The sequence below is a fragment of the Diospyros lotus genome, chromosome 8, assembly GCF_014633365.1.
Source record: "Diospyros lotus cultivar Yz01 chromosome 8, ASM1463336v1, whole genome shotgun sequence".
Taxonomy (NCBI): Eukaryota; Viridiplantae; Streptophyta; class Magnoliopsida; order Ericales; family Ebenaceae; genus Diospyros; species Diospyros lotus.
Genome location: NC_068345.1, coordinates 1,540,352 through 1,567,289, shown reverse-complemented (window position 1 = coordinate 1,567,289; position 26,938 = coordinate 1,540,352). Strand labels below are relative to the sequence as shown.

Below are 26,938 nucleotides of genomic sequence, written 5' to 3'. Positions count from 1 at the left end.
TGAAGCCCCGTGCCATCGTCATCTGTGACGCGTCGCGCCCATGCTCCAGACTTCCGCCCCACGTTTCGCCGATTGGTCAAACTCACATTAGCAAATAACTAAGCAATATTCTCTAAACCCTCTTGCTATGAAAAATATAATTTTTAAAACGAAAATATTATTTAAATACTGATCACGCTAAGCCGATCGCGTGAATCTATATACACACACATACATTAATATAATCAAAATATACATGTTTTTGCAGTACTTAAATTACTGTTTTTAAATATTTATATCGAAATTTAAATATTTTTAGTAATTCTCTACATTAATGTTTTATATTATATATTATATTAATAGGAATATGCAAAATCGATCTAATAAGTCTTTGGATTGAGAGAGAATAGTCGACTGAATACTTAACTTAACATGTAATAACGAAAAAAAGGGTGATTAGAGAGTAATTAACCCTTAATTATTTACAGCCTCCATTTTGGGGGCGACGAAGCCTATAAATACGCAGAGCCGTGAACTTGGCCGGGGAGAAAGTAAATTTGGCTTCCGAGTATCATTGAAATATCCAATCGCAGGGATCGCATGAACTTCCGCCTCCCGATTCGCCTGAGGTCGTCGAAGTTGAACTCTGTGGCGGCGATGGCGGAGGAAGTCAGCTCATCGTCACCCGCTGCTGCTGCAGCAACAGCGACGGCCGCATCGCCGGCGGCGACATCAAGATCGTCGACCAGGTCGTTGTGGCCGTCCGTTCTCCGTTGGATACCTACCTCCACCGACCACATCATCGCCTCCGAGAAGCGCCTGCTCTCTATAGTCAGGTAGTCCAAGCCCCCCCCCCCCCCCCCCCTCTCTAACCCTAACTTTTTATTTTTTCCTTGGATTTGCTATCTGAATTCCTGAATTGATGTCATTTAAACTCTAGTATCGTGCCTTAGATACTTTATATGCAGATAACGTTGGCATTCTACTGATTTATTCTATTTTTGCTCCAATGATCGTCATCTGGATTTTATTGTTCAAGTTTTGTTTTAATGTTGGTCTTAATTTTGATTATGTTCCCTGAATTTCTGGAACTTATTTGCAAAGAATCTGGCTATTGGTTTAGAATTCTCAAGTTTTGTCTAGTGGATTCGCAAATGGTTACTTACTTAATTTAGTGGGTATTTCCATTTTGAAGAATTCACAAACTATTTTCCTGCTTCTGCCTGAACTGAGTGTATTAATGAGACGTGCTATTTTTTTTTAACTACTAGAGGGCAGTAGTTCCGAAGCAATGATGTTGCGATTCTTAATGAATTGGTACTTTCTGTCAATTCTAGGACTCCATATACCCAAGAACAGGTAAATATAGGTTCCGGTCCACCAGGATCCAAAGTGAGGTGGTTCCGTTCTGCTAGCGATGAACCAAGGTTTATCAACACAGTTACTTTTGATAGCAAAGAGGGCTCTCCCACTCTTGTCATGATTCATGGATATGGTGCTTCTCAAGGCTTCTTCTTCCGTAATTTTGATGCTCTAGCCAAACATTTCAGAGTCATCGCCATTGATCAGCTTGGGTGAGCTTCTTTGGCTTTCTATTTGTTATCTTGCCTGTTTGTGATACATGATGTGATTTTCAATTATGTGGACGGCTATAGCTTTATGTGATTGTCAATTATAGCCTATTTATAAGAATTAGGGAAATGTTCTCTATTTTTTTTTTTTTTTCATTAAGGTAGAATAAAGGAGATGTTTGAAGGTGGAAATTATAGAGGGTTCAATCTAATGAGCTGCATGGAACTTCGGGAGAGGATAATAGAGCAAAGGTTAAGTAGAGAAACTAAGGTCTTTGTCAACCAATTTGGTTTTTTGCCCAGTAGGTTACCAATGACTGCTATCTATTTAATGAGACAGCCAATGGAAAAGTTCAAAGATAATATATATATATATATATATCTGCACATGGCATTTATAACTTTGGAAAAAACCTATTACGGATTATCCAGAGAAGTCTTGTCGGTATTGGAGAAGAAATAAGTTTGGATTACTTATATACATGTAATTGAAGATATGTATTATGAAACAAAAATGTGGATTGGGACTTGTGGAGGATATGCAGAGGTTTTTCCAATTACTATTGAGTTACATCAAGGATCTGCACTGAGACATTATGTTTTTACTCTGGTTGTAGATAAACTTGCAAAATACATCCTAGAAGAAGTATCTTGGTGTATTTTATTTGCAAATGATATTGTGTTGATGGATGAGACCAATAAAAGCATGTAATTAGATCACATTGCTTCTCAACAGTGCCAGATGCACTATTGTCAACTTGAGGAGCCATTGTTTGGTTCAGTAGTGTTACTTTTGCAAGGATGACCGTTGGACTACAGATCATTTACTTTTTGCACCGAAAATTCATGAGATTTGGATTTTATTTTAATTTATTTTTCAAATTTTGTATTCATTCGGTGATGCCTTCTTCTTAGAGATCTTTTTGGTTTCTGTTCCTTTTTTTGTTTGTGTGTGTGTTGGGGGGGGGGGGGGGGTGGGGCATTCATTTCCCACATCAAAAGGCCCATTCATGTTTTTGTGCTCTGTCGTGCTGATTCGGATATTTTTTCTTTAGCCTTTATGCTTATTTAGCTTTTCTAGCTTATAGCTTTGAAGGTGGACCTTGGTAGCAACAATGAGGTTGCTCCTTTGTGACTAGAAGGTTATTGCTTTGAGTTGTGAAAGCAGCCTCTTCTCAAAGCAAGAGTAAGGTTGCATACAAAAATGATGCTCCCCCAACCCTCGAGGCGAGGAATCTCATGCATCAGGGGTTTATATATTGTCTTTTGTTATTTGTCATTAAAAAAAAAAAAAGAAATGCTTACCATCTTCCCTTATTTTTTTTATGCAGATGGGGTGGATCAAGTAGGCCTGACTTCACTTGCAAAAGCACAGAAGGTTTAAGTTTATCTAATTGTGTTTTTGGTTTCCAGTTGTTTTATATATTAGTTATATGCATGGGCAGAACTAAGGTGTAGTCTTAGTGAATGTTTACCTGTACTTTGCTGATAGCATAGGCATAATTATAACTGGAAGTTAGTGATATTTGTCTGTTAGAAATCTCCTCTGTAGTTTCACTTTAATAAATTTTCCTTGGTTTTTTCATTATCATGGGCCACTCTTCAGGTTTTGACATCTTCACATAGTCATGCCATTACTTGTGTGGAAATAGTATCTATTGTTCCTTGTTCCAATCTGATTAAGAGCTAGCAGTATTTCCAAGTTGGTCAGTGATAATTCAAACAAACTCTCTAGGGAGGATATGTAAATTCTAAGAACCTCTGGTCTGAGCTTAATCTGGTTTTTAAATCCTTGAAATATGATTCACCCACTATGACATTATTTAACCCTTTTGGGTGTTTGGCACTCTCTTGTTAGACATAATGTAGATATTCTTTTATGATTTCATCTTAGCTGGCACATATATTTAACAATTTTTGAGTTCTTTGAAATTTAATGTACTCTAATCACATTATGTGATCCTTTCAGATGAATGATATTATTTATGAAAGTACTGTAGATATTCTTTTAAGGCGAAAGATTGAGTTTTAGGTGAAGAATTTATAAGAAATTTGGAAAAAGAAATGTTACCTGTTCTTAGGAAATTCAAAAATATAGTTTCAGTCACTGATAAGAGTTTGATAAATTCCCATCTAATAACATTATACCTAATGCTACAACTGTGTCTATATATTTAATGAGCTTTTTTTCTACAAGCAGTACATCCAAATCATAAAGTTGTTGTCTTGTTTAGTGTCTTTCATATATTATATGCTACTATTCTTCTGTAGCATTTATTGATTGTGGCCAACTCATAATGCAGAAACTGAAGCATGGTTTATTGATTCCTTTGAGGAATGGCGCAAAGCCAAGAACCTTAGCAACTTTATTTTACTTGGGCATTCTTTTGGAGGTTATGTTGCAGCTAGATATGCGCTCAAGGTGATAACCTTCCCCTAATGATGTTTAAAGTTTAATGCCACCATTACCATGTGTTTTGTATATCACTGATGTCAATTCTATTTCTTTGTAGTATCCTGAGCACATAAAACACTTGATTTTAGTGGGAAGTGCTGGGTTTTCAACAGAAACAGATGCTAGGTCAGAGCGGTTAATCCGTTTTAGTCAAACATGGAAAGGAGCTGTGTTGAAACATTTATGGGAGTCTAATTTTACTCCTCAAAAGATTATTAGGTGATTACTCTCTGTCTCTGTCTCTCTTCTTTGCTGCCAGTGTTCTTCTTCTTCTTCTTCTTGGTTTTTTGCTCATTTTGTTGTTGTTTTAGGTTGCATTACATATCTACCATAAACCATTGGATGTAATAGTGCATTAGCACCTGAGCACCTCTGCCAACCAATTGATCTGGGTGTTCGTATCCAAATCCCTCCTTAATAGAAAAATAAGAATATCTGAATTAATAAATAGATAAATGGTTACGGGCATATGAGCGTATGTTACATGCATGAAGTGTTTTCTTCACATACGAATTTATATTTATAAGGGATAAAAAGATTTCTTGTCTGCTTCTCCCTTTAGTCTGAGAAATATGAGACATCCATTCCAAGAATGGAGACTGATGATAATTTCGTGTGCTAACATGGTAGTCTAGCATTTGAAATTTTATGGGATGGGTATTATGATAAATAGAAATCTAAAGGAGAGAATGGTTTATCCTATGCCCATATGTTACATGCATGAAGTGTTTTCTTCACATACAAATTTATATTTATAAGGGATAAAAAGATTTCTTGTCTGCTTCTCCCTTTAGTCTGAGAAATATGAGACATCCATTCCAAGAATGGAGACTGATGATAATTTCATGTGCTAACATGGTAGTCTAGCATTTGAAATTTTATGGGATGGGTATTATGATAAACAAAAATCTAAAGGAGAGAATGGTTTATCCTTCGTTGTCTTGAGAAACAAAAAGACTTCTGATGTTCAACTCTTTTGATACTAGTATTATATCATGTATACATTGTATGATGGTAACATTGCAAGTATATGTTAAGCCTTGGGAATGAGACTTGCACTTACAGAACAATTAGGAAAAGAAGAGAGAGAGAGAGATAGAGAGAATTTTGGAGGGACAGAGAATTTGAGAGGGAAAGAATTCAATATCATTTCCCCAATCAATCCCCATCGTTGTGTGTCTAAGCCTTATATAGGCTCTTCCCTGTGGTTATAGCTAAATTGAGGGGCAGAATAGTAATGCTAACAATAACTAACTCTGTTGGCTCTCGCCATACATTTGAATTTTCAGAGAAAATTACAATAAGACCCTCGGGTCGTGACATTCCCCCACTCTTCAAAAACAATTCTTGTCCTCAAGAATTTTACAGTAGGCCTGTAGCTTTGAGGAATTGCTTCAGCAACTTTGGTAAGTACTCCCAAGTGGTGTGGTCTAGCTATAACTGTGACCATTGGACCAATACTTGGGTCAGGGGCACTATTTCTTGATAGATCACCCTCCTATCTAGGATACCCCTGGGCTCTAGTGTTTCTTCCAGTTCATCTTCCATGGTTGCCAGTTGCTGATTAGTGGGGGCACCTTGTTCAATGGATTTTTTGAGTAGCGATGCATGGAACACTGGGTGTACATTTACCTCGAGGGGCAACTTCAACTTATAGGCCATCTTCCCCACTTTAGACTCAATGGCATAGGGCCTAAAGTACTTAGGACTGAGTTTGGACGCGAGTGTGGTTGTGAAGTAAGAACCTCTTCACTTCAAGGAACACCCTATCCCCCACCTCAAAGGTCTTGTCGCTCTTTCTCCTGCCAACCTTCTGCTTCATTACGTTCTATGTTGTGGCTAACTCCTTCTTAAGGATGGATAGCATGCCTTGCCTCTGTTGCAGATATTGCTCCACTGCTGCTAAGCTAGTAGTATAGCTGGTAGGATAGGAGGCTTGTAGCCAAATATTGCCTCAAATGGGCTTCTCTTTATGGTATTGTGGAAACAGGAGTTGTACCCCCATTGAGCTAGTGGCAGTCATCTGTTCTAACTTTTTGGCTTGGTAAAACACGTGCATTTGAGATAGGCTGCTAGACACTAATTGACCCTCTCCGTTTAGCCATCGAATTGAGGGTGATAGGCTGTTGACACGTGTAACCCCACCCCTAGCTTCTTAAACAACTCCTGACAAAAATGGCTAGTGAATATTTTGTCCTTATTAGATACAATCGATTTAGGGACCCCATGCAGCTTTACCACAGAATCAAAAAAGATCCTAGCCACTTCTTGGGTTGAAAAAGGATGTGTGAGGCTAAGGAAATGCCCAAATTTGGTCAGTTCGTCCACCACAATTAATATCACATCTTTCCCTTCAGATTTAGGCAACCCCTCTACAAAATCCATTGAAATCCCCTATCATGCCTACTCTGGAACCTTCAGTGGTTGTAGGAGACTGGGGTATGATACCTTTTTGTGTTTACACCTTTGACATGTCTCTCAAGCTAGCACAAATTCTTTTGTCTTGGCAAAAAAAAACAATTGCCTCACCTTCTGATGAGTGGCCCTAATCCTTGAATGTTGTCCCATTGGTGAGCAGTGAAGTGACTTTAGGATCCTCTTCTTCAATTCCTTGTCATCTCCCACCACTACTCTTCCTTGAAACCTGATCAGACCGTTGGATAATGAATATCCTTGACTTCCTGAAGGTTGGACAACCAATTGGAGCATAAGTTCCCTCACCCAATCTGTCTAGTCATAGCTCTGCACAATCTCCTTCACCCATTCAAGTACCATTGCGGTAATGGCGTAGCATCTCCCACCATTACCACTGCCCTCCCTTTTGGAAAGGGCATCAGCCACTACATTCTCCTTTCCTTTGCGGTAGAGTAAGGTATAATCTAACCCCATAAGCTTGGAGGCCCCCTTCCTTTGTAGTTGAGATTGCAACCTTTGTTGTGATAGGAACCTTAAGCTCTCGTGATCAGTCTTGATCACGAAGGGGTTGCCCTCCAAGTAGTGTCTCCATTTGTCCACTGCCTTCATTATTGCCCGTAACTCTTTATCGTAAACACTCCCCCCCGAGTGCCTTGGAGCCAAGGCTTGGCTAATGTAGGCTATGGGCCTTCCTTCTTGCATCAGTACTGCACCTATCTCTTTCTCGTAAGCATCTATCTCTACCACAAATTGTCTGGAAAAATCAAGAAGGGCTAGTACAGGGGCTTGAGTCATAGCCTTCTTGAGTGCCAAGAAGGTTGCCTCTGCTTGAGGGTTCCATTGAAAGCCATATTTTTTTACGCAGGTTAGTCAATGGTCTGCTAACCACCCCATAATGCCTTATGAATTTTCTATATTAACTGGTCAACCCCAAAAACCCTCTAAGCTCTCTCATAGATAAAGGCCTAGGCCACTCCACCATTTTTGTGACCTTACCGGGGTTAGTCTTAACTCTCTCCCCAGAAATGATGTGCCCCAAATAACCCACCTCATTTTTAGCAAAGATACACTTAGATAGCTTGACATATAGTTGGTTTTGTCTAAGGACCTCTAATGTGGTTCGTAGGTGGGTTAGATGCTATTCCAAGAGTTGTATATTAGGATATCATCGAAGAAGAATAGGATAAATTTTCGAAGGTAAGGGGTAAAGATTTGATTCATAAAGGCTTGGAAGGTGGGGGCAATGTTTGTGAATCCAAAAGGCTTGACAACAAATTCATACAAGCCTTGGTGAATATGGAAGGTTGTTTTTAGAATGTCTGAGGGTTTCATCCAGATTTGATGGTATCCGAACCTGAGGTCTAGTTTGGAAAAAACTTTGGCTCTGGCTAATTCATCTAACAAATCATCAATGAGGGAAATAGAGAACTTGTTTTTGATGGTTTGAGAATTTAGTTGATGGTAGTCAACACAAAATCTCCTAGAGCCATCCTTCTTTTTCACAAGTAACACTGGGGATGCAAGGGAACTTTGGCTAGGCTGTATGAAAGAAGTGGCTAACATGGTGGAAGTTTGTTTCTCAATTTCTATTTTCTGAGTGGGTGAATATCAATATGCTCGAATGTTTACTGGAGTAGTTTGGGGTTTGAGAGGTATGGCATGATCCAAAGGTCTTTGGGGAGGTAGGGAATTAGGCTTAGTGAATAGGTCCTTAAATTCTTGCAAGAGTAAGTGCAAGCTATCTAAAGTATGTACCTGGGAAGAACATGGGCTGAATTTCTCCTTCCCTTCTGCTTGAACCTCCTCCTCTTTTGCTATTCCATCCCTCTCCACTGCATGGATTGAATAGAGTTGTGAGATCTGTGCTCCTTTGCTTTTTATCAGCTTCTGCAACTTGCTTCCCTTAATTAATTTGCATTCCCCTTGTTCCAAACTGCCTATCAGTGTTAACTTTTTCCCCTCCATCTCAACAGTCACTTCCAACTTATTAAAGTCGAATGTTAATGGGCTAACTGTCCTCATCCTTTCCACCCCTAACATAATATTATAACCCTCAAGCTCGAGGACTCTTATATCAGCTCTGAATTCATGTCCCTGTATCATCCATTTAAAATTAGCACACTTACAGTGACTATACATTTTGTGTCCATTGGCCACAATCACCAACAATGGGGTGGTGTAAGTCATCCTACACTTCAATTCATTGGTCGTGGCTTCATTCAAGAAACTATGTGTGCTACCACTATCGATAAGCACCATTAGTTTCTTCTTTCCCACCTGTCCTCTTACCTTTATGATCTTCCCAGTAGGGCCTCCTTTGAGTGCATAAAAAAAGATTTCTCTCCCTTTCTGACCCTGCTCTTCCTTAGATGGATCCTCTGCCCTTTCATCCTTCTTTTCTTCTTCTTCTTCTTCTTCTTCATTATTTTGCACCTCTTCCTCATCCTCATCCTCATCCTCATCCTCCCCTTTCATATTGAGTAAGTGTCTCTTGCACTGATGCCCAGGGTTATATTTTTCACCACACCTATAGCATAATCCCAACATTCTCCTCTATTCCAAGGTGGTGTTTCTGTTAGCAGATGGATTAAAGCCCTCCTTAGGTCCACTTGAAGCCATAGCAAGCAATAGAACCTTAGTGTTTCCCCTTGTTAAATGGCCAACAATTGGGGTTGCTCTTGGCACGGGTTTGTTCCCCTTGAAAATTGCCTCTAGTGTTAATTCTTGTAACCTTGCTTTCTCCGCTGCTTCTCTCATCGTGGCAAGCATCGTCATTTTCATCATGGACCTTAATTCATCCTTAAGGCCACTAATAAAACTAGAGAGAAAGTATTGATTAGTAAGAGTAGGCTGAGCATTCCGCATCAATGCCACCAACTCCTCAAACTTCTATTGATACTTAGTGATCGTCCCTTCTTGCCTGAGTTTATTGAATTCTTCAATAACATTCGCTATATTCCTCTCCCCAAAGCGGATGCATAATTCTTTCGCAAAATCAATCCATCTAGCCCCCATTCCCCTATATCTGGACCATCCTTGGTACCAGGCATCAATGACATCATTTAGATAGGTTGTAGCAAGGATAATCCTTTGATTTTCAGCAATGTTGTAGTACTGAAAAAACCTCACACACTTACGAATCCACCAACGTGGTTTGGATCCTTCAAACAGGGGAATCTCTAACCTCGGCATAGGCCCTTAGCTAGATCTAAGAGAAATAAATTCTCTTACCTGGTCTCTAGGATCTTTACATTGCAAGGTCCCAGCCTCCGCTACTCCCTGGGGCCTAGGAAGAATTCCTTGTCCAAACATGCCGGTCTGTGGGATTGATTGGGGAGTCAATTCCGATGGTAACCGGAATTGAGGGAGTGCGGACAGCATGCTGATCACGCTGCTGATCTAGAGTTTCTCGATGCCTTGCCAACTCTCTTTGAACTCCGTCCTTGGAAGCAGCTATATCCTCCCGTAATTCATTGCGAATTGCCCTCACCTCCTCCCTACTCTTAGAAACCACCTCCTGAGTTTGGGACATCCCATACTCCATCGCTTCCATGTGGTTTTCTAGTTGTTTCAATCTGGTGCCCTCAGCCATTTGATCCACAGTATCCGTACAATTGCAATTTAGTCGTCATCGACCTAAGGCGACTGGATCACACCCGCTCTCTGCCGGAATCACAACCGAGGATGATTGGCTTTGATTCCAAAATGTCATGCCTTGGGAATGAGACTTGCACTTACAAAACAATTAGGAAAAGAAGAGAGAGAGAATTCAATATCATTTCACCAATCAATCCCCATCCTAGTGTGTCTAAGCCTTATATAGGCTCTTCCCTACGGTTACAGCGAAACCAAGGGGCAGAATAGTAATGCTAACAACGACTAACTTTGTTGGCTCCCGCCATACATTTGAATTTTCAGAAAAAATTACAATAAGACCCTCGAGTCGTGACAATATAGTTCATCACTGACTTCTTACAGTAAAAGAAAAACGCATCACGGAGATCACTCAAATATATATGTGAGAAATGCACCACAGAGTAATCTCCATGTGGTATGAGCAAATCCGTTGGGTAGATAACTTTTCCTCTTTTACCTTTCAGCCCAAAGAAATTTCAGTTTTGGGAATAATAACTGATGGTTACAATACGCCAGCTTGAGTCATTTAATTTAGGATAATAGTGCTTCCTTGAAAATTGGAGAAATCTATCTTTTCTTGATCACACTCATATATAGGGCTTTTCTACCACACTGGGAATCTGATTCTGCAGGTCAGCCACTTGTCTGATCCATTTGCTTTTTAATTGAATATGATTAAGGTAAGGATATGAGATTCATGTTGGAATCACATACCATGATATCAAATTAGAATATAATGATGTCTGAAGAAAAAAACTGAACATTTGATTCAAGCAAAATTTATAGATTTCCGCGTGGGTGGAGATATAAATCTCCTTTTTCCACCTAGACATGCCCACTCTTTTTCTTTTATTTATGATGAGAAAATTATCTAGAGCTTGGAATTTTGATGACACCATTTTCTTCTCTCCCACAAATAGATATTGACTCCCATTCTGCATGCATCTGAATGTACTTAAGCATCTCAACCTTATATCCCTGGTTGCTTATGCTGCAAAATTGCTTACAATTTAAGTGCTGGAGATGAATCAGGTTGTGTTTATATGTGTCACAGCCCGGGGGCATAACTGTAATTAGGGGCAAGATATACTTGTAATTAGTTGATATTCTGAGGCTAGTAGGACTCCAAGCGCATATGGCCACTTGGTCCTAACTGCCAAGTGAGTTGGTTAGGAGAATACTCTAGAGATGTAAACAATAACATATCTAGCTTTTATCCCATTATGTGGGGACTCTAGAGATGTAACTCTCTTATAAATAAGATGAATGTATAAGGACGGGGATCGTGTGAGGATTAATACCACTGATTTTTTCTCTCCTAATTCTCTCTCTCTCTTCTTTCCCTCTCTTTCTCGTGTTTGTCTTTCCCACCTATTCTCTGTTCTTCCTCAATTACGGAAGAGCCTCCCTGTTAGATTTGAGATCTGACAATTGTTATCAGAGCTGACGATCTGGCCGGAGTGGGTTATGGTAGAATGTACTTGGGAAAAGTAGATGGAATCGCGGTTAGATGTGATTGAAGTGAGTATGAGGCAGAGCCAGAGCAAGTGGATGATTGTCTAGAGACGTTGGAGATGGGAATTCGGCAGACTCAGGAGGAGATTAGTCATAATAGATTGGAGAATGCGACTATTCTGGATCAAGCGGTGTCACGGCCTAAGCCTGACAACACCCTTCCTCCCAATTCCAATAAGAATTAGAAGGACTCTAACGCCCAAAACAGATAATAGAAATAGAGAGAAAAGGAAGAACGAGTGAGAACAGAGAGAAGAACATATAGAGAAATAGAGAGAGAGGAGAAATAGAGACCGTGAGAATTCTGATAATTTTCATAATCCCTTCCCCTTACACGACTAGGGGAATATACACCAGTGCCTGGGGAGAAGATTCTCCTGCCAGGGTAGGCCTTATGCCCCTAACAAACTCGGGAATCTCTAACCTCTTTGCATGTGGCAGTAACTACCTACCTTCTAGAAGCTACACCAGTAAAATGAAGAACTAATCTACTAACTTAGGGATTACAACAGTGAAAATAACAACAAACAGTAACAAGCAGTAATTGGCAACAAGAAAATTTAAAATAACTTGGGAAAAAAGGGTCTTCTCGTGACATTTCCCCCCGCCTTAATCAATTTCTTGTCCTCAAGAAATATTAAGGAGGCTAGTTGTTCTTGGAAACTGCTTGAGAAGATTCGGGAGGTACTCTCAAGTGTTGTCTTCCAAAGGTTTTCCCTGCCAGGTCCAACCCTTGAATGAGGGGAGCCCCATGTTTATATATCACTCTCCTATCCAAGATAACCTCGGGTTTTAGCATTTGACCGACCTCTATAGGAATGATAGGTAGAACAACACTCACTGGTTGTCCACCCATCGCCTTTTTTAACAGCGAAACATGGAATACAAGGTGAATAAGTGATCCTGCAATCAACCCCAGCCAATATGCCACCTTCCCAACTTTAGCTTCTATAGGAAATGGCCCGTAGTACTTAGGACTAAGCTTGGTTGCTTTTCCTCAGGTGATGGACTTCAAGTGATGGTACCTCAACCTCAGATACACTTCATCTTCCACTTCAAACTCTCGTTCACTCCTCCTCCTGTCTGCAAACTGTTTCATGCGGTTTTGAGCTGAAGACAACTCTTGCTTCAGCTGTTGAGTCATCTCTCTCCTTCGCTGCAAATAATCGTCCACTATCGCCGCATTGGATTCTTCCCCAGTTGTCGGTTCAGTGGCTGGTATTCAAATAAGGCCTCAAAAGGAGTCATCTTGATGGAAGAGTGGTGGGAGGTATTGTACCACCACTGTGCCAAGGCTAGCCATTTGTGCCACTCCTTAGGCTGCAATAGGTAGATGCACCTTAGGTAAGTGTCGAGACCTTGGTTCACTTTCTCGGTTTGCCCATCCGTTTGAGGGTGATGAGCAGCTGATATGCTCAGTTTTGTTCCCAGTGACCTCATTAATTCCTGCCACATCACACTGGTAAAAATCCGGTCCCTATTTGAAATTATGGTCTTAGGAGTTCCATGCAATTTAGCCACCCGATCCAAGAAGGCCCTAGCCATCTCTCGAGTTGTGTAGGGATGAGTTAGCCCTATGAAATGGGCAAACTTAGTTAGTTTGTCCACCACTACTATGATACTATCCTTTCCCTCCGACTTGGGTAATCCCTCCACAAAGTCCATAGAGATACTTGACCAAGCTTGTTCGGGGATAGGCAAAGGTTGCAGTAGCCTCAGGTAGGCTACGGTTTCTAACTTACATCTCTTACATATATCACATGCTTGCACCAACTCCTTAATCTCTGATTTCATCCTTGACCAATGAAAGACCCTCCTAACTCTTAAATAAGTGTTTTGCTCCCCTGAATGCCCCCCCATGGGTGACTCATACAAGGCCTGTAATATCTTCCTTTTGAGGTCTGCCTTATTCCCAATCACAATTCTTCCTTGGAATCTCAGCATTCATCTGCTTAAGGTATCCATTTCCCACATGGGCCCCTACTGCTAATTCTTCTAGCAATGGTTTCAGTTTCTCGTCTCCTGGATAACTGTCAATGACCTCCCGGTACCACCAGGGTACCACTTTTGTTATGGCTGCATAACTCCCTTCTTCATGGAACCTTGAAAGTGCGTCGGCAGCTACATTCTCCTTTCCCTTCCTGTATTGTATAATGTAGTCCAAGCCCATGAACTTGGTCATTCTCTTCTTTTGCAGCTGGGTTTGAAGCCTTTGTTGTAATAGGAACTTCAAGCTCTCATAATTTATTTTAATTATAAATCTCCCTCCTTCCAAGTAGTGCCTCCACTTGTCTACTGCCACCAACACTGCTAAGAACTCCTTCTCATATATACTGAATTCTGAGTGTTTAGGACTCAACACTTGACTTAAGAATGCTAGAGGCCTTCCCTCCTATACCAGAACTGCTCCTATCCTTGTTCCACTTGCATTTGTTTCTAGGATAAAAGTCTTATCAAAATCTGGCAGTCCCAGAATTGGTACCTTGCTTATGGCCCCCTTTAAATTCTCGAATGCCTCCTCGACCCCCGGGCTCCAACTGAAACCCCCCTTCTTCAATAATTATGTTAAAGGTTTACTAATTACCCCATAACTCTTCACAAATTGATGGTAATATCCTGTTAAATCCAAAAATCCCCTCAAGGCTCTCACCAAAGTTAGCCTTGGCCAAGATACCATGGCCTCCACCTTTCGGGGGTTGGTACTCACTCCTCCCTTTGATATAATGTGCCCCAAGTATTCCATTTGCCCTTGACCAAATGCACAATTAGACTTCTTAATATAAAGCTGGTGGAATCTGAGGATGTCAAGGGTAGTTCTAAGGTGGAGCAAATGTTGTTCAAAAGAGGGGCTATAAATGAGTATGTCATCAAAGAATACTAATATAAATTTCTAGAGATAGGGTTCAAAAATTCTATTCATGAGAGATTGAAAAGTGGCTGGGGCATTGGTGAGCCCAAATGACATCACCAAGAATTCGAAGTGCCCATAGTGAGTTCTAAAAGCTGTTTTATGGATATCCTCGGGTTTCATCCTAATTGGTGTTACTCTAAGCGTAAGTCAAACTTAGAAAATAATTGGGCATTGTGTAATTCATCCAATAGATCTTCTACCAGAGGAATAAGGAATTTATCCTTGATGATTATAACATTTAATTAGCGGTAATCCACACAAAACCGCCAAGTTTCATCCTTCTTTTTAACCAATATGACAATGGAAGCAAAGGGACATTGACTGGGTCTAATGATGGATTGTTGAAGCATTTCTCTCACCATTTTCTCTATTTCATTCTTCTAGATTGGGGGGTAACGGTAAGTTCTAATGTTAACAAGCTCAGAGCGTGGCTTAAGGTTAATAGAGTGGTCTTGCATTTGGGTAGGGGGAAGTGATTGGGGTTCAACAAAAAGATCCTCGTATTTGACTAGCAATTCATTAAGAAGATTTAAGTGATGTATCTGATCGAGCAGCCCTTGGGGTGCACTGATAGTTAGGTAGATCTCCCCTTGGAGTGCTAGACTTCCATGTACCTCCTCAGTTGCCACAATTGAGAATAGTTGTGCCAGCTGCCCCTACTTTCCCTTAATCACCCTCTGCAGTCTCTTCCCTGATATCATCTTGCATGTTCCCATCTCTTTTCCTCCTGATAACGTCATCTTCCTTCCCTCTTTCTCAAAAGATACTTCTAGCTAGTTAAAATCAAAACTGATGGGGTTGACCCCTTTCATCCAATCCACTCCCAAAACCACATCACAACCCCCCAACTACAGTAGCCTCAGATTGGTTTCAAACTTCTCTCCTTGCATCTCCTAGCAAAAGCCATTGCAGGTTGATTTGCTCAACACCCTTTGGCCATTAGCCACTATCACACTCAAATGTGGGGTCCCTGTGAGTGGATACTTCAGCTTCTTCGTTGTGCTTTCATTAAGAAAGTTGTGGGTACTCGCACTATCTATTAAGATCATCAAATCGCTTCCCTTTAATTCTCCTTCCACTTTGATGATTTTGTTGTTGGTTACTCCCTTTAATGCATGTATGGAAATCTCTCCATTGTCCTCCACTCTATCCTCCCCACTGTCTCCTTCCTCTGTCACCTCTAGGTCCTCATCTTCATCCCTTTCCAACAGTAGGATCTGCCTCTTGCAAGGGTGTCCCGGATTGTACTTGTCACCACATCGGAAGCAAAGGCCAGCCACCCTCCTTTGCTCCCTTGATTGTTCCCCGTAAGGAACCGAGCTTGGTCCACCTACATTCCTCACCCCTCGGTTCCCTTTTGCTATGTCTTGGTGGTAACTTTTTCCCCCCAACAGGGCCTGTTCCCAGAGTTACCCCCTTTTGTTGTTGCCTCTGTTTCTTCGTCAATGCCTCCACACGAGCATTTCTTGTAACCGAGCACTTTCAAAGGCTTGCTCCACCATCCTAGGTTTCATCATTTTGACCATTGGTCATAACTCCTCACTCAAGCCACTCATAAAGCTTGACACAAAGTAAGCTTATGATAAATGGGGGTTGTGGCAAACCATGTACGACCTCAATTCTTCAAGTTTTTGTAAATAAGCCTCAACGCTCCCTTTTTGCTCGAGCTTATTAAATTCCTCTATCGTATCCACCATACTCCTCTCCCCAAATCGCTCACATAATTTTTTAGAGAACTCCTCCCACATGTAGTTCTCCCTCACACTAAGACATCCTTGGAACCAGACATCCACTGCTTCATTGAAGTAAGCGATGGCCAACGACACCCTCTGCCCCTTGGGTATGTTGTGCCAATTGAATAGCCTATCGCACTTCCTTAACCACCACCGGGGATTAGCTCATTTGAATGCTGGTATCTCCATCCGTGGCATGGGAAACCCAAGGAGGTGGTCATGAGGCTACTCATTACCTTCTCTACCCATAAACCCCTCCAATCCTTCCTTAGATTCTACCTCAATCTCTATTGTTCCTTCCCTCCTATTCATTCTATTTCTCGGCACCTTCCACGCGGAGGGAAGTCGGGAGCCATTCTTACCTTATTTTGGCGAGTAAACATGAGCATGAACTGCTGCATTTGCGCTCCCATGTCTTCTTGCAGCCTTGCCATGGACCCCTCCAGTTGCTGTTCCATTCCTTCCAGCAAACCTTTGAGCTTGCGATCCATGATCGCCTCATCGTTCCTTTCCCCTCGGATCTCTAGTTAGTCAATCCTTCCCTAAAATTCCGACACACTTGAGCTAACTTGCTGCAACTGAGTCTCAAAATTCTTCATGCAGGTCCCTTCCGCCATTACTCCAATCTATCATCTTTCGGTGCTCTAATACCAAGATTGTCACGGCCCAAGCCTGACAACTCCCTTCCTCCCAATTCCAATAAGAATTAGAAGGATTATAACGCCCAAAACTGATAATAGAAACAGAGAGAAGGAAGAATGAGTGAGAATAGAGAAAAGAACATATAGAGAAACAGAGAGAGAAGAGAAATAGAGACCGTGAGAATTCTGATAATTTTCATAATCCCTTCCCTTACACGACTAGGGGAATATACACCAGCGCCTGGAAAGAAGATTCTCCTGCTAGGGTGGGCCCTACGCCCTTAACAAACTTGGGAATCTCTAACCTCCATGCATGAGCAGTAACTACCTGCCTTCTAGAAGCTACAACAATAAAATGAAGAACTAATCTACTAAGTAAGGGATTACAACAATGAAAATAACAGCAAACAATAATAAGCAGTAATTGGCAACAAGAAAATTTAAAATGACTCAAGAAAAAAGGGTTTTCTCTTGATGAGCGGTCCATGGAATTAGGGAGGAATGTGCAGAGTTGAGCCAACAACTAAGTGTCGCCTTGAGCATGTTTGCTCAGCAGCCTAACGCCAACTTACCGACAAACTTCCCTCCTAGGGCCTCCTCGGCACCAATTCTAATGACGCCGAGGAACAGGCAGAGGCCTCAGGATCAAATGGAGACCAGGGACTGGGTGGGAAACAGAGGAGGAGACGTTCAATAGGGGAATTGGGGGAGCTCACCCCACACTTCAGGGACCAAGGATGGATATCCCTGTGTTTGAATGGGATCGATCTAGATGGTGGATTCAATGATGTGAGAGGGTGTTCTACCAGTATAGAGTGACTGAAAGGAGGGAGAAGGTGAACATGGGTGCCAATTACTTGGATGGTGTGGCCGATGCCTGGTTTCAAAATTGGAGCAGAGGAAGGGTAGAATGGAGTTGGTCAGAATTTGTTAATAGCTTATGTAGCAGGTTTGGGGAGAAGACTAGGACCGATGTTATAGAGGAGTTCAACAAGCTCAACCAGAAGGGAACGATAGAGGAATGCTAGGTAAGGTTCCAGGAACTCAGATCCTTACTTTCTCTATCTCACCCCTCCTTGGATGAAGCCTATTTTGTGTCGAGCTTCATCAGTGGGTTGGATGATCTAATTCGGCCCACCGTGAAGATGCTTTATCCAACATCAAGCAAGCCCGCCTTCACGAGCTATCCTTGGAAACCTTCACTAAGATGCACAGGCTATCCTCTAAAGGCAATCAGGAGGAGACTTCTTACAGTGGGATGAATAGGGGAAGTAACCAAACGTGGTAGAGGTATGGAGCATTGGGAAGGAACCAACTGCCCCAACCTCAGCCAATGCCTTGACCTTGGATCAGAAGAGGTAGATGGAGCTATGCTTCCATTGTAGCAAAAAATTTGGGTAGGCACATCAGTGTAAGAGGATGCAGCTAACTATGGAGGGACAACGTGAGGAGGAAGAAGAGCTTGCTGAAGAAGGAGAGGAACTTGAAGGGCAGGTTGAAGGAGGAGGGGAAATTTCCATGCACCCCTTGCAAGGTTGTGCCTTAGTCAAGGTATTAAAGGTTAGAGGAATGGTGGGAAAAAGGAAATTGGTGGTGCTCATTGACAGTGACACCACCCATAGTTTCTTAGACAAAGAAACGGCCATTGCCCCGCAATGTGAATTGTAGGAGACTCGTCCCTTGTCTGTGCTAATAGCTAACGGGAGCAGGATGGTGAGTAAATTTACATGTAGGGGATTCCAATGGATGATGAGTGGACACGAGTTTACAGCAGATTTGAGAATTCTCAGATTGGGAGGATGCCATGTAGTGCTTGGGATCAATTGGATGAGGAAAGTGAGTCCCCTAGCATTTGACTTCAACACACTAGAAGTCACATTCGAGATGGGGGAACAAAAGATCACTCTGAGGGGCTATCTAGACAAAGGGGAGAGTACAAGGCAGTGTCAAGGAAGAGACTTCAGAAGTTGTTAGAGCAAGGGGAACCTCAATTGGGCAACTACACTCCCTATATGACCTGGAGACATAAACGGATGAGAAGGAGGACAAGTGCCAAGGCAGACCAGGAAAGGGATGGTAATCCCTACCCCGAGCCATGGTAGCAACCACCTCACAGGTACACTCCTATGAACTGATTCATAAATTGTTGATGGAATTTGAGGAACTCTTTACCAACCCCCCAACCCTCTCCCCACACCGGTTCCTTTATCATTCCATCCACCTGAAACCCAACAGTGAACTGGTAAATCTAAGAGCCTATCGCTACTCCCCTGTACAAAAGGCCGAGATTGAAAAACTGGGGAAGGATATGTTGAACAAATCCTTAATCCAACCGAGCCAAATCCCATTTGCCTCACCAGTTCTCCTAGTTAAGAAAAAAGATAGCTCATGTAGATTCTGTGTAGACTACCAACAACTAAACTCTATAACCATCAAAAATAAATTTTCAATCCCTATCATCGAGGACCTTCTTAATGAACTAGCTGGAGCATCCATTTTTTCTAAATTAGACCTCACCTCAGGGTATCATCAGATTAGGATGAACTCAGATGACTGTCCAAAATAGCTTTCAGGACTCACCAAGGACATTATGAGTTCTTGTTTATGCTATTTGGACTCACAAATGCCCCAGCAACCTTTCAAGCGTTGATAAGCCACATTTTTGTCCCCTATCTATGAAAATTTGTGATGGTATTATTCGATGATATCCTAGTCTATAGCTTTAACCTAGACTAGCATTTGATTCACCTTAAAAAGGCCTTTGAGATCCTCAAAGCCCGTCAACTTTATGTGAAGAGGTCTAAGTGTACTTTTGCATAAACAAGGGTGGAATACCTTGACCACATTATCACGGGTCAAGGGGTGAGTTCTGACCCTCAGAAAGTTGCAGCTATGGAGCAGTGGCCCACGCCTAAAACCCTGAAGGAGTTGAGAGGGTTCTTAGAGCTTACCGGGTACTATCGAAGATTTATCAAGGGTTATGGGGAAATAAGTAAGCCCCTCACTAATCTGTTGAAGAAGAACAACTTTAATTGGGGACCTGAGGCATAGAAGGCTTTTGAAGCATTAAAGGAGGCCATGATCCAAGCCCTAATCCTTGCCTTACTTGACTTCTCCAAGGAGTTCATTATGGAAACAAATGCTTGTGACACGAGAATAGGAGTTGTACTAATTCACCAAGTTAATGGGGTTTGATTATTACATTCAGTATAGAAAAGGAAAGGAAAATTTGGTGGCAGATGCGTTATCAAAACGAGAGAACATAGTCACTTGCCATGCCATATCAGCCCTAGTGCCAAATTGGGTAGAAGGCATCACACGCAGCTATGAGTAGACCCCGTGGTTTCAAGAGATGCTCACTAGGCTGTCAGTACACTCTCAAGAGGGGGTCGGGTACACATTTAGGGGGGGACTCCTAAGATACCATGGTAGGGTGATCATAGGGGAAGATGAGCAACTCAAGCAACAGATCCTTCAATCGTTGCATGATTCTCCCATAGGAGGCCATTCGGGGTTGAATGTCACCTACCATAGGGTGAGGCAACTCTTTTACTGGCCAGGGTTAAAAAGAGATGTGACCAAATATGTGCTTTAGTACACCACTTGCTAGCGGTGCAAGCATGAGCAGGTGCCTTCTCCAAGTCTCTTGCAGCCTCTGGAGATTCTATCTCAAGCGTGGGAACAGATCACCATGGACTTTGTAGAGGGTCTGCCCAAATTTGAAGGGTTCAATACTATCTTAGTGGTGGTGGATCGAATGACGAAGTTTAGCCACTTCATTAGCTTGGCACACCCCTTTACTGCTACTGAGGTGGCCAGGAAAGTGATGGATTCGGTTTTCAAGATACATGGGCTACCAAGGGTTGTTGTCCCTGACAAAGACAAGGTATTCGCAAGTCAGTTTTGGAAGACACTTTTTCAAGGATTGGGAATCGAGTTGTAGATGTCTTTGGCTTATCATCCAGAAATTGATGGACAAATAGAGCGTGTGAACTAGTGTCTGGAGACATACTTAAGGTGCCTAAGCTTCACTAAACCCAGGAGTTGGAGTAGATGGATGGCACTGGCCCAATGGTGGTATAACACCAACTTCCACACAGCTCATAAGAGAATCCCCTTTGAAGCTCTATTTGGTTACCCTCTCTCGATAATCCCAACCGTTATGCACTACACTCTAGTTGAAACTTCAATTGATCAGTACTTACAAGCAAGGCAGGAAGCACTGCAGGCTATTAAGACAGAGCTTGCCATGGCACAACAAAGGATGAAGCAACTGGTTGACAAACACCGCTCAGATAGGACATTTGAAGTGGGTGAGGAAGTCTACTTGAAAGTTAAAAGGTTCCAACAACACCTTTTTTGTAAGGGACCTACGTCTAAGACCAGCCCAAAGTACTATGGGCCCTTCTGAGTTCTTTCTAAAGTTGGACAGGTAGCCTACCAGTTACAACTTCCGGAAGGGGTAGGTTTCATCCTGTGTTTCATGTGTCACTCCTAAAGAAGGCAGATGGGCCACAATGAAGTACCAGAAGTGGTTGAAGACCAGGTGGCAGGGGTGGAACCCCAAGCTATGCTAGACAAATGGGTGATCTACAAGGACTCAATGCCCCCCCCCCCCCCCCCCCCCCCCAAGTTTTGGTATAGTGGTCACACCTGCACCTTGACAACACCATTTGGGAGTATCTCTCGGATCTACTATAGCAATATCCCAGGGTGGCCAAACTTCTTTGATTTCTTGGGGACAAGAAATGATTCAAGGGGAGGGGAGTTGTCATAGGCCGGGGGCATAACTGTAATTAGGGGCAGGATATACTTGTAATTAGTTGATATTCTGAGGCTAGTCGGACTCCAAGCGCATATGGCCACTTGGTCCTAACTGTCGAGTGAGTTGGTTAGGAGAATACTCTAGAGATGTAACTCTCCTATAAATAAGATGAATGCATGAGGATGGGGATCATGTCAGGATTAATATCACTGATCTTTTCCCTCCTAATTCTCTCAATTCTCTCTCTCTCTCTCTCTCTTTCTCGTGTTTGTCTTTCCCGCCTATTCTCTGTTCTTCCTCAATTATGGAAGAGCCTCCCTGTCAGATTTGAGATCTGACAATATGCTGGGTTTCGCTTCTGCTTTTCTTCCCTGTTCTATTTTGTTATAATGGCTTCTCGGTGTTTGGTGAATCTACTTTACTTTACATATGCCTTTTTTATTATCTTCAGGACATTAAATTGTATTGAGTTAAACTTATTTGTTCTTTTGCATCTGGATGATTTCTTTATGCAGAGGTGTTGGTCCCTTTGGTCCAGATTTGGTCCGAAAATATACCAGTGCTAGATTTGTTGCATATTCAACTGGGCAAGCTTTGACTGAAGACGAAACCAGATTACTGACAGGTACTTAAATTTTTTTATATGTTCATCTGCCTCACATTGTAACTGCAATTTTCTGATAGCCTACTATTTCAATTGAAGACTATGTATACCATACGCTGGCGGCCAAAGCTAGTGGGGAGCTGTGCTTGAAACATATTTTTGCCTTTGGAGCATTTGCACGGGTGCCTCTTTTGAAAAGGTGCAACAAATCTATTCCCCAGCTTGTTTGATGTTTTTGTAATTATTACCTACCATTAAGAAGGTACCTCCTTACAGCTAAGTGACATGGAATACAATCATGCAAAAATAAAGCATTCTTACACCTTACTGCTAAAAGTGGCATGAATTCAACATGTGGAGATAAAAGTGTTCGTAATCCTTCTTGCTAAAGGCATGAAATGGTTTATATTTAAGATACCACTATATTTTATGTAGAGTGTGAATCACATGGAGACATGCCCATTAATACTATGATGGGGGCATGCGTAATCATGGCAGCCATACAAATTTCTGATTCTTTCTGGTATTGATGGAGCGAAAGCCTGGTCAATTTAAGAAGAAACCCTGCTCAGTTCACACCATTTTCATGGGATAAAAAATGGCTCATAATGCCATAGTTTTCTTGCTTCTTGTATGTGCTCTCCTATTTGATAATAAACACCTGCAGTATCTATCATCTGAATGACTTTGACACCATTCATCAAAAACAAGAGCATTGACAGAACTGGACTGGTTCTGGTAAATGAAAAGTCTGGGAAGAAAATGAATATCTAACTTTCTTTATTTATAGTCCAGAAATTAAAAAAATAATACTAAACCTGCAGGCAATATGTCCAGATATTTACATTTGAACAAATAACAATAGCCCATTTATAGACCAACACCTTTTGGAAGTAAAACTTTTAAGAGTATTAAAATTTTGCCCCTATACCTCTCAGAATAGTAACATCAATAAAATAAACTCTTTAAGCATTAATGCTACGCATAGATGATAGCTGCTCACACCACTGGACTTTAGTATGGAAATAATTTAATGGGGCATTGATCTACAAAAACGTGAGTGTAGACATTTGAGGAGCTCAAAAGCTTTTGGGGAATGTTATTTCTAGTTTGATTTGGATTGTAACTGTTAAGGGTTGTTTATTTGAAAAGAATTTCTAGTAGGAAGACACTGTTGGGAATCTGTTTCCATTTGAGTTCCCCATCTAGGAAGGGATGGAAGTTGCTGACCATAATCTATATCTCTGTCCTTGTTGTTCCGTGCAGTGCCTCAGAATGGAAAGTACCAACAACCTGTATATATGGCTATGATGATTGGATGTCTTATGAAGGGGCACAGGAAGCTCGCAAACTTATGAAAATTCCATGTGAAATCTTAAGGGTCCCCCAGGTCTCTCCTTCTCTCTCTCACTTAAAGGGGAACTGTTTTTTTTTTTTTTGCTTGACGAAGGGGAAATGCTTTTAAAATTGTTTTTCTGTTGAATTAATAGTTGTAGTGTTCTGTGATTATTGCAGGCTGGCCACTTTGTTTTCATAGATAACCCAAGTGGCTTCCATGCAGCAGTGTTACATGGTTGCCGCAAGTTTCTCTCAGGTGACCACATTAGCAAATCTCTTCCTCAAGGTCTGACATCCGCCTAGAGAGGAAATGTATGTTCTCTATATTATCTTCTTGTATTGGTTGTGCATAAAAAAACAGGTTGCATTACAGCAACTATAGATGAGTGTCTGATTTACATAAGTCAAACATTCTTTTAGATTTACATTACTCTGGTCTAGTTATGTAAATGTAGCATCATATGGTTCTGTATCTATTTGTTGAAACCATTAATTTTTTAGTTAAATCCGTTATTTATTTCTGGCTTGACCATATTCTCCCCTAACTATAAATTATCTTTTCCAGGGAGGGGGACATTGTTGGGGGAGTGTAGATAGGTACCACATGGTAGAAGATTTGAATAATCTCATCTTCAGCTGTGACCTTTGTCCATTCTCTCCTTGTTTTCCTATACAATGGTCAGAAAGCTTCCCCAGTGAAGCATTCTAGGGTATGCTTGAACTTTGAATTAACCTTGGTGGTCTCTAGACTCATTACTTCCAGGGATTATAGTGTAGTAGAGAGTTCTAGATGACAAGGTTAGCAAATGATGCCATGCTCAAGTCTTAATGATTATATCATTAAAAATGATATCAGGTTTGATGTGACCAGACAATTTTAGTCTTAACAACAACTGGTGAGTTAAAATGCATGTAGCCACCCCCTGCACAGTTTGGACAAAGGCTTGGTATGTTGTTATTGTCTCCTTGGCAGTAATATGACATTATGACTTGTGAGGTTGGGATCTGTCTGGTTCATGGAACTGTGTAATGTTGTTGATTTAAGGGGAAAATGGGAGGTGAGTGGGGATTAAAGTTTGCAATTGTTATTGTAGTAGTTGTAGGATCTTCCCCCTTGGAAGCTTCTTCGTGGGTACATTGCCAGGAAAGATTTAGCACAAAGCGCCTGAAATTCCTAATGGAAATAGAAGTGGAAGTGTGAGTGTCCAATGTACTTATTAGTATTTGTTGCCAAATGAAAGTTATTGCTTATGGTAGCTATTTTGTTGGCATTGTTAAAATTGAAAGGCAGGGACATCCAAACATAAAATGGCCTCTGAGCACATGGGAGTTTGTTGCCTTGATAATTTTCTTCCTTCTTGGAGGATCAAAAAGAGTTGATGCTATCGGAGGCACTGTTATAGAATAATATGTCGACCCAACTACCTTTGAATTTATATTCACATCCTTATCTTTTCCTTGCTACCATTTGCTCTTCTTGCCCCTCTGCTGTGCTTGGGATTAGGATTTGTACAGTTATAGGTGGAACAAGATAATGATAGATAACATGTCACTTTTTACTACTCATCTTACCTCCTCCTCCTCCTGTTACTTGGTGAATATTATCTTCCAAGGTTGTAGACTCACTCAGTCTAGTCTTGTGGATGCCAGCAGGAAATAAAAATAAAAAATAAAGAGAAGCTATTATAACATAAAAAAATGTTATATTGATAAAAATATTGAAATAACCTTCATATCAATGTCGATCATTCACTTCCCCCCTCCATACATCAGTGCTCCATCTCTCAGACTCGGGCCTTAATTTCAAACTCAAATTGAATTGAATTGAATTGAATTGAATTTCATTCAGATGGCAGGCTGAGGCAGAAGTTTTGTTTTTGTTCTATGATTTATCAGAGGCTCAGGCTCAGAGAGCCCACAAACCACCAAAAAAAAGGACAGCTCTCCCGACTGTCATCATTACGTCGTCGTATCCTGTCATGTGGGGGCCACGTGACCAGCCCACATCCACATGCTTCGGATTACCCGACCCACAAATATCAACCTTCTCTTTTTTCCTTTAGATAAAAAAATCATAGTTCCATCAGCGTAATTTAAGTACCGCCAACTTTAGTACTTGGGGTTGGGGTTGGGGGAGGGAGTAGGGAGAATCCAAATGCTTGGTTGCATCTGAATATGTACATGTAGAATGACTGATTTGACCAAAGTTTTGTTTTTAATTTAAGTGAAAATTAACAAATATATACCCAAATTATTATATCAATAAACTTTTACGTTCTTTACTCCCATCTTTCTCCCAAACACATCTGTTTTGATTTGATATTAAAAGTAATTTTATCTTTATTTTCCAATCTAAAATGCCCGCCCTGCTGCTGTAGTCATGGACTCTTCTACTATCAATAAGTAAATACAAAATTTAGTGTTGTTTTTAAGTGAATTATTTAAAATATTATTTTATGTAATGTAATTTTATGAAATCTTATTTTGATTAAATTTTTTTCTAAATAAGTAAAAACTGTATTATAATTTATCAAACATACTCAATTTTATTTTTATTTTTATTTATTTGCCCGAATCATTTCTCTAGTTTTAATTCATGTTGTTTTATCATTTAAATTGATATGATAAAATGATATGATTTGAAATAAGTCACTAACTTACAAGGTAATTGAAATTGTCGATTGAAAGATAATAATAATAATAATAATAATAGTTATCTAAAAATATTTAAATTTTAAGGTATCAAAAAAAGAAAAAAGAAAATCTATAGTTTTACTAAATTACAACTTGTGCTCTTCATATTTTAAAAATTACAATGACATCTACTTCATTAGATAAAATTTTAAAAATCTGTATAAATATATAAAATATTATAAATATCTCGGGGATATATATACATATATATATAATAATCAAATATAACTTTTAAAAAATAAAAATAGTATAATTCCTAACAATGCATTCTGTCTTAAATTTGTATATAATTATAGGGTTTTGTGCATTTGATATATTTTATTTTTAACATCCAAACATCTTAGCTGTTAGTAAAATATTTTTAAATTAGATGTAATCTATTATCAATTAATAAGAGTATTTGAATATTAAAAGTAAAATAGAGTAAAACTCATAATTATAAGGAGTAATGCTATTAATGTTATTTAATGAGGTTCTTGGATCAATCATCACTCGATTCCTGATGTAATCATGCTCTCTTCAGATTTTCTTCATTTTTAAGTTAGTTCAAGTAATCCTTGAGATTGAGATTGTTTGAAGTAACTCCTTTTAGAATTTGGTCTTTCAATGAATTTTTAAATGCTTAAATTAGTCAATATATTTGAAAATAATACAATAAATACATAATAAATGTCATATCTA

At 40.5% G+C, this 26,938-nt stretch overlaps 1 protein-coding gene across 2 annotated transcripts; it reads left to right on the top strand.

The window, feature by feature from the left end:
• Positions 1-516: 516 nt before the first annotated feature.
• On the top strand, positions 517-25,131 carry LOC127807629 (probable 1-acylglycerol-3-phosphate O-acyltransferase). 2 transcript variants are annotated; one of them, XM_052345637.1, is made up of 10 exons: positions 517-815; positions 1,317-1,553; positions 2,882-2,928; positions 3,854-3,972; positions 4,064-4,224; positions 22,137-22,246; positions 22,325-22,424; positions 23,492-23,615; positions 23,741-23,875; positions 24,129-25,131. In XM_052345637.1, exons 1-9 carry the CDS (start codon positions 580-582, stop codon positions 23,864-23,866), a joined length of 1,260 nt encoding a protein of 419 aa, XP_052201597.1. In that variant the 5' UTR covers positions 517-579; the 3' UTR covers positions 23,867-23,875; positions 24,129-25,131. The 2 variants fall into 2 exon arrangements, with proteins under 2 accessions (XP_052201597.1, XP_052201596.1); XM_052345636.1 differs by lacking the exon at positions 24,129-25,131 and having other exon boundaries at positions 518-815; positions 23,741-24,084.
• The last annotated feature ends 1,807 nt before the right edge of the window (positions 25,132-26,938 follow it).